Source organism: Neomonachus schauinslandi, chromosome 9 (assembly GCF_002201575.2).
Source record: "Neomonachus schauinslandi chromosome 9, ASM220157v2, whole genome shotgun sequence".
NCBI classification, from domain to species: Eukaryota; Metazoa; Chordata; class Mammalia; order Carnivora; family Phocidae; genus Neomonachus; species Neomonachus schauinslandi.
Window position 1 is genome coordinate 124,548,599 of NC_058411.1, and position 10,902 is coordinate 124,559,500.

At 49.6% G+C, this 10,902-nt stretch overlaps 1 protein-coding gene across 1 annotated transcript in view; it reads right to left on the reverse strand.

The window, feature by feature from the left end:
* The window catches only part of LRRK1 (leucine rich repeat kinase 1), a 120,575-nt gene extending 114,623 nt beyond the window's left edge, over nt 1–5,952 (reverse strand). The window contains exon 1 of the mRNA XM_021680646.1: nt 5,837–5,952. Within this exon, the coding sequence (XP_021536321.1) occupies nt 5,837–5,933 (97 nt within the window). The 5' untranslated portion in view covers nt 5,934–5,952. The remainder of the gene's footprint in view (nt 1–5,836) is intronic.
* Nucleotides 5,953–10,902: the final 4,950 nt, after the last annotated feature.

The window sequence follows — 10,902 nt, forward strand, 5'->3', positions numbered from 1 at the left end:
TGAAGGACTTCGAAGGAATATTGGAAGCCCCCTATTTTCATTCATCAGGGTTCCTGAAAATGTGCGTGAAATTCATTTACTAAAGTTTGGATTTATAGGTTATGCCTGAGGAGGGGTCCATACCCAGAGAACTAAAGAATTTCATAAAAATCCCTAAATACGGCTGCTTCGAGGTCTAACTCATGTGGACCAGGAAATCAGACAGGTGGAAGAAAATCCTCGTCCTTCTGCCCCGGGACCTGGGAATGTCTACACAGACACCTTCCTGCTCACAGGTGTCTCCGTGGGGGTCCGGGTGCAGGGCTGGAAAGAAAAGCCCCTCTCTTGGCCACTGCATGCATGCCAGGTAGACACAGAGGCTACCAGGTGGGACTGCCCTGCCCGCCCCTCAGAAGGGGAGACAAGTAAGGGCCAATGTTGGGTAAGGGGAGGCGGGCCGTGGGTCAGGGCTGAGGGCTTGGGTGAGCTTCAGGCTCCTGCCCCCTAGAATGGATGCTCCCAAGAGCCGGCATGTGGCAAGGTGGAGGGAGCGGGGTGGGGGGAGGGGAGAGGCAGGAAGTCAGCTCCTTCCCTGAGCCCAGCTGGCCATGGCCTAATGGCTGCACAGACCAAGGAGTAAAAAAAGCTCAGTGATAACCAAGGAGAAGGCTGCTTGCTCTTGAAGGCAGTGGGTGGTTTATTCAGCCTGAGAAGGAATCCACAGGGAGGGAGGGCAAGGCATCTGCTTCTAGTTATTTCAAGAAAGGCGGAGCGGGGGTAAGGGATTCTTATCAGCCCAGGTGGGCGGAGCTAGATGCCACAAAGGCAGGACTGGTCTTGCAGCATAAACTTCCTAACACTGTCGCCCTTCGACAGGCTGGCTTTATTCGAGAGGGAGTCAGTTCCCCACTGCTAGAAGTAAGCAAGTACATTGTGGAGAAATAATCAGAAGATCTGAGCCTCCGATTAAGGGTGACATTAAAAGCCCCATCGAAGCCAGAGCTTCTGCAGTTGGGCAGAGCTCTGCGGGCATGAAGCGCAGCTGAGCTAACTGCTCCCCTCATGGATGGATGCCCGCAGCCGTTTTCCCCACCCCCGAGGCCACCGCTTGGCCTCTCTTTGCTTCACCTCCCTCAGTAAGGGATTCCTTATTGGATACTGGATACGGTCCCTGGAAGGTCCAGGGCTGCTTCTGAGGCCAGGCTGGGAGGGGGGCGGGGGGGGGGGCGCCCTAGGGACCACAGTCTCCTTCTTTTTTTTTTTTTTAATTTTTTTTTTTTAAGATTTTATTTATTTGCGAGAGAGAGAATGAGAGACAGAGAGCATGAGAGGGAGGAGGGTCAGAGGGAGAAGCAGACTCCCTGCTGAGCAGGGAGCCTGATGTGGGACTCGATCCCGGGACTCCAGGATCATGACCTGAGCCGAAGGCAGTCGCTTAACCAACTGAGCCACCCAGGCGCCCCCACAGTCTCCTTCTAAGCAAAGTCCTGCCCACCCTCCTCGCTCCAATGGTGTGAACCTGGCCCAGCAGGCTCGAGCAGGACATGGGCTCCAGGAACAGGTTAGAAACATGGGCTGGCAGTTCCGCTCGGAGAGGCCCACATCCACGCGGCCCTGCCCCCTGTAGGATTTCCTACAGCGGTCCTCCAAGAAAGCACACTCCCACCGGAGGGGCACTTCCTATTTCAGCCTATTTCCTAGTTCTATTTCCAGAAGGCAAGAAGAGCCCCTACTTGAGCAAAGCACGTGGCTCTTGGGAAGTTATTTTTAATACAGATTTGAAAAAGCCAAAAGAAAAAGAGAAGGACACTGAAAGTAGCTGTGTAAAAACCTGGGATTTGAAGACCTTCTGGAATGTTCCTTGTCCTCCTTTGGTCCATGCTGGTTCAGGGGAGGATAGTGCTCTGAGAGGCAGGCAGCTGAAGTCAGGGCTGCTCACAGAGCAGTGGGGGACCTGAGCCACCCCCCGGTGACCTACGTCTCCCTAAGCACCCCTCATCCCCCAGAGAGTCTCGCCAAGAGTTCTAGGCCTGAGTTATTTAGACGTTTGTTCACCTTTCCATTTTCCAGGGAGCCTCACCTCAGCGGGTAGGACAGGTTTTTCCACTCTGAGGAGTGTCAGACGCCAAAGAATGTGTCTCATGGTGTGTTTGTTCACACAGATTGCCCAGCAGCCCCGGCCCACTATCTCACTGACCCTCGTTCTATCAGCCCATGCTCTCCGCTCATCCAAGCTTTCTAAATGTTCCTCTTGCACCACAGGCCAGCTGACTGCTGACGGTGCCAATAAGGTTGCACGGTGCCTTCCTGGGACACAACTGTGCCACACAAACACAGGACAGGCCCACCCAGACCCCCTGGCCCCACCGGCAACTGGTGAAGTGCTTGCACCTTCGTGGGCTTTGGAAGGGCTAGCCATCCTAAGCACGCACAAGGTGAGTTATCCGAGCAAAACAGGTTTGGGCGCGAGAAACACCCCTAGGACGCATCGGTATGCAAACAAAATGCCACCACCCCAAAACCCCAAAGTAAAACATGAGTTCTTCCCTGAACATTTGGATCTTTTTCTAAATATGTTCGGAAGCCCAATAATAACTTATCGTTTCCAAAGCATGCTGTCTTCCAAGCATTGTTAAAAAGAGAGAGCGTCTAAAAGTGAGAGAGAGCTGTTCCTACATTGACTATAATTTGAGTCTTATCGGTTTGCTTCCTGGCAGTCAATTTTCCTTTGGTGATGCTGGGCGTTGGGTGTGTACTAAGCTTCCCGGGGGTGAGGTGGGTGGACGGGGGTGGCGGGAGGGGAAGCAGGGCTCCCTGGGATCCCAGGAGGTCTGGGGAGAAGGTGAGCAGAACAAATCTGGCTCATCTGCTGGGGTCACAGCCCGGATGGTGGGTGCAAATATACCTCCATTGGTTCCAGAAAGAAATGAGGCGATAAGAGGTCAGTCGGAGCAACGCTGGCCTTAGAAGTGAGCACTGAGGTGTGCCAGTTAGATCGTAATCACCAAATGTCGGTATTTAAAGAGGCAACACTTTTAAAAATAAATTGCAGTGTTATTCTTCCGGTTGCAAATGTAATGCAAAACAAAACAAAACAAAAAAGGAACACATGCTCAGTGTAGAAAACATAAAGCCTACACATGAGCAAAGAGCAGTGGTTGTAATCTCCATGTGACTGTGTTACCCTCTGAATGTGCCCTGCCCCCAGGCTGTGGTCTTGGTGTGCAGATTTGTATTTTGTGAAAATAAAATCCAAACATGCGATGTTTCTAAAATTGGGCCTGCAGAGCTTTGGGGTCAAGGTAAAGGCCAGTGGGTGGGACTCACCAACCCTACCTCTCACGACTGCCCATCAAAGCAACTCCACTGTTAACTGCTACATATGCTCCAGGTAGGAATTCATGCAGGCCGCTTAAACAAATAAATAACAATATATAAATATGACACATCATGTTTTTCAAAGGGTTGAAGCCCACTAACTCCCATCATAGCAGATGGAAGGACAGGCACCAGTCCTTCACCTCTATCTGCATCCACAGCCTGGGCATGGCCTCCTCGTGGATGGAGCTCTTCATCTGGGGGGCCCCCATGTGACTTGCTTTGGCCAAGGGCAACAGCACGCCATTCTGGGCCTCAACCTTAAGAGACCTGGTGTGTTTCTGCTTTCTTCACTTGCATCTCTGCCGCTGGCGGTGGGGGGGGGGGGGAGAATGTCACTGACATTCACGTTCATCACTCTAGCTAACACGCAGTCAGCAGTGACTCCTTAACCTGGAGCCAGAGGTAACAGGTCTGTTCATTGTCCATTGGCCCAGCTCCCAAGGATCTGTAAGACTTGGTGGGGATCCCCGGGCCCCTCAGAAAGCCATCATCTCAGCCTTGCAACTCTGTGGGTAGACCAGAACATCAGCGTGACCTGGGAGCCTACTAGAAACACGGAATCTCGGTGTCCCCGGACCTACACAGTGAGAATCTGCATTTCACCAAGATCCCCAGGGGACTTGAGTATATATTGCAATTTAGGAAGTTCTGTTCTAGGGGACCCAAACATTTTAGACCAGTTGATTCTCAGCCCCAGCTGCACCTTAAGAATCATGGGAAGGGGGTGGAGAAGTTTTTAAAAATGCCCATGCCTGCCCTTCCCCCAAAATGCTGTTCCAATGGGCCTAGGGGATGCCTGGCATTGGTAGACATAGACACCCCAGTGTTTCTGGGGGCCAGGGTAGAGACCTACTCATTTAGATCACCAACTCTTGACCAGGAAGGGGACAGGGCAGATCCCCTCTGGGGCCTTTTCATCTGACACAAGCACCCACCCAGTGAGCCCCAACATCGGCATTCTACCCTCATTCCTCAGGATCGCTAAGAGGAGAGACAGGTGGAATAATGGAGCTGGAAAGGACTGGAAAGTAGATGTACTACTCAAAAACTGGATAACATGTTCTACCGCAGGTCACCTTGATCTCAGGCTAATAAGGCAAGGCCTTTCTAATGAGTAATAGAAAACAGACATATGTCTGTTAAGAGAGAAATACCTTTTCGAAAGATGCAAGTCGAACGTTCTGAGAACGTTTAGTGCTGGGCAATGTCGAGAAACGAATTCTTTTCCCATTTCATAATTTGATTTACGTGCAAAGCAATCTTCCAGAAACATCACCGTAATTAGCTTTGGGGCATCTTCAGCGGAGAGAGACACGCAAGTTACTGAACCAAGTGTCTGCTGAGCCAGGTACAACGCTGTGTCGCTAACTTCATAGAGGGTACAAACACCCTGGCCCTCTCAAACACAACATACGGGCCCTCTCAAACCCCACACGATGGCCTAGACTCTATGGGCGAGAATTCTAGAGTGAAGACAGGGTTCAAATAGCAGTTCTGCCATTTACAAATTGTTGACCTTCACCGAGTTTCTATGTATCTTTTACTCTCAAGTTCCTCAGCTATAAAGTGGGGATAAGTGACCATTTTCTAGGTCGTTGTGAGGACTAAATGAGATGATTTCCTAAAGCACTGAATCCAGTGCCTGGTATGCACTCAGGCTTAACAAATATTTATCGTTAACAACAGTGTCAATGCCAACCTCTTAACTTGTGTTAAAAGTGGTACAACTCTAGCGGAAACCTGGCAATACATAGAAAGAGGCTTAAAAGTGTTCAAACCTAATAATCCCACTTCTATAAATATATTTTATGGAAACAGTCTCAAAACCATGTATAAAAAGATGGGAATGGGATGTTTTCGGTAAGAGTCAGCAACTAGAAGCAACCCGAACATTCCCACACATCCAACAGGGGAGCGAGGACTAGGTCGATCACTTTATACAGTGTTCCCACATAAGATGATCATACAAGCTAGGTGACTGGCAAAGTTAGGAGAAAACAGTAGGATACTAAACTGTATACACACTATAAAATTAAAACAAAATCCCTGAAGCCTAGAGAAGCAGACTGGATGAGAACAGACCAAGCTATTAGCAGTGCCTGTGTTTAGGCCAGGGGGACTCCTGGCGATTTCTTTTCCCCTGCTTCTCTCTCTTTTTCTTTTTCCTTTTTTCAATTTTTCTTTAACAAACATGTATTATTTTTATCATGAGAAAACAAAACCAAATCCCCATTAAAAAAACCTTTTTAACCAACATGAAGTAATGCCCTGATTCTTAAGATCTTTGCCTCCATAATAAATTTTGTCCCCCAGCCCCTTGATGTTTAGAATTTAAGTGAGAATCCCAAGATATACTTTATAGTGAGACTTTCACCAAGTAATTGGCATTTTTAACCTTCCGTCAAAAACCCTTTGTCCTGGACTCCCCACAGGACGGCAGGTGATGCCCAGCGTGCCAGGCTGGCCCTGCTCTTACCATTACGGGTCTCCATGGCACGTTCCGGACACACAGCTGAGCCCTCTGGCCCCACACACCAGTACATGCTGGGCGGTTGCCGAGACATGCCAGCCATCGACTCTTGGGTGGCTGCTCTCCAAGTCAGTCCCGGCCGGGGTCACCGCCGCCACCGCTCCCCAGAGGATGGACGAAGGCACAGACACACAGTCATGGCTGAGCAGAAAGCTGTCTCGTTCTGGTGCTGAAAAACATCATAAAATCAGAAAGTGTGTTCTTAATTGTCAAGTCCCTTCCTGTACCCTTGCATACATTTATTATTTATATATTGCACCTCGGTATTCTTCTCCTGGGCAACATTCCTCCTCACATTCCATCTGTCTAGCCACGCCCAGTCTGGTGGGGGCAGTGAAAGGACAGAGCTCCCCCCCACCTCACCTTGCACCCCATGGGTCATGTCTACTTAAAAAACAGTCTCGAGGGGTGCCTGGGTAGCTCAGTCAGTTAAGTGTCTGACTCTTAACTCTGGCTCAGGTCATGATCTCAGGGTTGTGAGATCGAGCCCCACACTGGGCTCCGCAGTGGGTATGGAGCCTGCTTAAAATTCTCTTTTCCTCTCCCTCCGCCCCTCGTCCCTGTGCATGCTCCCCTTCTCTCACTCTCTCTCTCTAAAACAAAAACAAAAACAAAAAACCAGTCTCGAAGCAACCCCAACAATTGCAGACACCCACTGGTAAAGGGTTCATTGTTCAATCAACACATAAATGTTGTCAGTTGCCAGCGACACCAATACAACTAAATGAGGTTTCTGCTTTCAGAGGCTCACACTCAAAGCTAGGGTGGGGCAGACACACCTAACAACTGATCAGGATATAAGGCCTTCCCTTTGTCCAGGACAAAGTCTTCTGGAAGCCCAGAGGCAAGATTATAATCGCAAAGAAGCAAGCAGGCGACCATCCCGAAGGGAAGGGGTCTGGAAGGCGTTGGTTGGTACTGGTTATGAAGACAAGTCTGTCTGAGCCCTGGGGGATGACAGGAAGGAGCCCCACACATTCTGCCTGCCTGGGTACATCTGGCCATGGCTGAAGGCATTTCTGGTTGTCACCGCTTGGGGTCTGGGGTTCTACAGGTATCTAGCGGGTAGAGGTCAGGTTCATTACTGAACATCCTACAATACACAGAGCAGCCACCCACAACAGAGAATTATCTGGTCCAAACACTTCCAATCATCTGGAGAAACTCTGAGTTAGATTAAGATTTATCTCCCCAAACAAACAAGGCTGTGATAACTGCTGAACCAGGGTGTTGCTCTCTTATGCCGGGCTCCCACTGAGCCTGGGGCAGGGGGTTCCCAACACAGGTACCCATCCTGCTATGATGATTAAATTTCCAGAATTGCCTTGAGGGCAAGACCCAGGTCCAGCTCAGGCCTGGCACGGGATAAATCGCATAATGGGAGGGGATTACTATGTGAAATGCATGTGTTTCCACTAGTGTTTGCAGAGAGTCTATACTAGAACTAAGTACAGGGTCATTAGCAACTATCCTCTGAGACAGATAACTGAAATGGAGAGTGATACAAAAAAAAATCAAGGTCATGTAAATCATGCCCAAGACAATACGGAAAGGAAAAAAGCACAATCTGGATATCAAAGGCTTGGCCTGTCTCTATCACATGTCAGCAGTGTGACCTCAAGCCGAAACTTACGTGTGTCTCAGTTTTCCCATCTGTTAAAAATAGACATGCACCCTCTCACCCAGACGACCTCGCAGGGTTGCTGTGTGATTTGAAATAAGGTAAATTTTCCGCAGTCACTTTCTATAATAGGGCCGGAGGTGGTTCTCACCTACGGTACCAGTGGGAGGCCTGGGAGACTGATTAACAAGCTCAGAGTATCAATGCTGGAGGGCAGACACACTGTCTCCCCACCGAGCAGGTTTTAGAAGGTGCCCTGAACAGTGTGGGCACTGAGCAAGCTACAGAATAAGGCTGGGAGAGCACTGGAACGTTCTCATCTTAGATCCTGGAAATCAGGCCCAGGTAGGCTGTATTCCTATAGGCAGGGGAAGGTCAAGGAGCTAGGAAACCCCTCCCCCAGAGGCCATGTCCATTACGACGCCCCACCTTTCTGAACTAAAGAGTGAGAGGTTTCAGCAAACCATACATAGGAAAACCTGTGTTTGGAGTATGGGAGTCTGAACAATCCAAGGAGGAATGATCAATCTGGACAAAATTTAGGAGACCATCAAAGCTCTCTAAATTGTAAAATCTGATTAGGAAAACCAGCTTGAAACAAGAACACGGAAAAGCAGCAAAACCATCTCTGTTTTAAACTAAAGGCTCCAAATCCTATAGTAACATTCAGAAACCAAGGAGCACGGTGGCCATCTGCTTTAAAACACCTCCTAAAATCAGCTACCACATCTACCTAACAACACCTTAAAAAAATCCAAAAGCTAGTAGACGTTCCTTCTGAAAACAGAAGTGTCTTATATTGAATGCTTTTAAGTTAAAAAAAAAAAATCTTTAAAATATTTTAGGCCAACCCTTGCCCAGCACTTTTGTTCCCCTTTTCATTTTCAGTTTCCTTTTGAAAATCTCTTTTACCAATGGAGGATTTTACGACTGGCGCAGTTTTTCAATTGTAATTTGTATGTTGGCTGAGACTCTAAGGTAGCAGTTTTAAAATGAGGTGACTCAACTTTTGCTTAATCTTTGCCCTCCGTTGGATCTTTGCTTCCTCAGGCTTCTTTTGGGTTCAGACCAATGCAACAAATCCTGGTTGCAAGTTACATGTCTTGTTTTCATTACGGTGGATACATCCTTAAGAGGGCTTCAAGAGGTTTTCTGTCATGATTATTTTAATACCTTTTAAAACCTCACCCATTTTTCGTTTGCCAACTCTGTATACTTGCATTAATGAATAAACCTGAATACTTAATGAAAAATAAAAAAAAGGGGAACCTGACATTCACTCGCCAATGTTTCTATTGGGCCCCTCCTATGAGGACTGAACTCCACAAGTTCATGAAACTTACAGCTGGTGGGGAAGGCACAGTTAAGTAAGTGCTTGCTACAAAGTTTCTGACAGAGGAGAAATATAGGAGACCCAGGATCTGCTCACCTCTCTTTTCAAGAGGCTTGGAAGGGATTGCCAGTACCAAAGGGCTGGAAGACGCTTGCAAATGAAGCATGTTAGCATCGCTCATCTTCTCCAGTAATTTTTTGAATGAAAAGCATGGTAAAGATGGTTGATCCACAGTCCTCGATATCCCTTGGGCACTACTAGCCTCCCCTGATCAGGTACTGGCTTGTCTACAAAATGTGTTTAATGGATTCATGGACATCAAAATATCGAGGAGCTGCAGACAAGAGAGATGTGTAGGTCTCAGTCCCAGATGAACACCCAAGGGTTTGGGAACAGAAGCCCTTCACGAGTCTGAAACCAGAAACTAGTTACGACTGTCCATTAGCCATTCTACCCCTGTGCCAGTGTGTACTAGGCACCTCTTAGTTCTGGGAGTCAAGATGCAGCAGTGAGCAATGCTGGTGCCTAGGAATGGTCTCTGGACCCTGGAGCTCCAGTCGAGACTGCCAGGCAATTAAAGGAGAGAGCAAATCAATGAAGAGGGACCATAATACCATTGGAGACTCCAGAAGGACAGTGAGCGAGGGATGTGAGAAAGAGGCTGGGCGTAGAGGGGGGTGGCTGGCCATGTGAAGAACCAGGGGTCAACACTGCTGAGACCACATGCTGGAGAGCAAGATGGGCCAGGGTGGCCGGTGGGGGGGCTGGGGGGGGGGGCAGGGGCACTGGCCAGCTGGTTGATGATGCCAGACCCCATATCAACCGAGGGAAAGGAGGTGTCCTGGATTTCATGCCAATCACAAGGAGAAATTATTGCAGAGTTCTAAGCAGAGGACTGACCCATTCTGATTTACCTATTTAAAAAAAAAATCACTCTGGCTGTCAAATAAAGAACTGGAGAGTGGAGAGGGAAGGATTGTAATCATACCGGAAATGGATGCTGGTACCTTGGACTAGGATGAGAGACTGTGAGAAAGAAGGGTTGGACCCAGACACACAGGTAAGCCCAACAGAACTTGCTAACAGACTGAATTCAAGGAACGAGGGTATGGGATAGAGGAAAATTCCCAGCAACTGAGTTGACCATGGGCCTATTCCCTGAGATGTGGAAGCTTGGGGGAAGGAGCGTTTCGCTGACCCCAAAACCTCCTTTAGGGACAAGTCAGGTGTGAGGTTTGTATGTTTTTAACTTAATTTTTTTATTCTTCAGGGACAGAAGCAAAAATAAGTAGCCAAATGACAAGAGGCATTTAATGTTAATGTTTTCCAAAATCATGCCTATTTCTAGGTGTCCCTTTAATGTCTGGGCACTTTGTCACAATGCTGAGTGGCTTGCAAACTCTAAAAAGAGGGTATTCAGTGAGAGCCTTGCTAAAAACTTAACCGCAGGCTCCTGTTTTCTCTACCTCTCTGACCCCGGCTGATGTGTCTGGGGAGAAAACTTCCTGGCCTCCAAGTGTACAGGGACAGGCTGGGCTGGCCAGAGGTCCCCCAATTCTCCCTCACCATCTCCCTCTGGCCTCCAGCCTTCCCAGGCTCCCCTCCTTGCCCCGTCCCGGACCTCACTCATCTCTGCACCCCTGCCAGGCAAGGTGGCAGAGATGGCGGGCTTTACCGGGACCTGGCCAGAGCCGCGTCCGGTGGGCAGAAGCCCGGCCCAGGCTTTGCGGGGGTGGGGTGGGGTGTGCAGGTGCCCTCGGCACCCCTCAGAAGCAGCCCCTCCACCCCCGCGGAGGCCAGAGATCCCGGGCAGTACCTCCCCAGGCACACACGCACTCACACTCACCCGCACACTGGCGCGCTCACACTCGGCCCCCGCCGGGCTGAAGGAAATCTGTAGACGCCCTGGTGGATCTTCCCGACTTTTGTTTTTCTCCCCTGCTCCCCCGGCTCCGACCCCGGCCCGCGCGGGGTTTCGGGGGTGGCCCTCTGGGGCCCCGCACCCTCCCCCACTCGGCGGGCCGGGGAGGCCGCGGGGCCGCGAGACGGGGGCCGCCC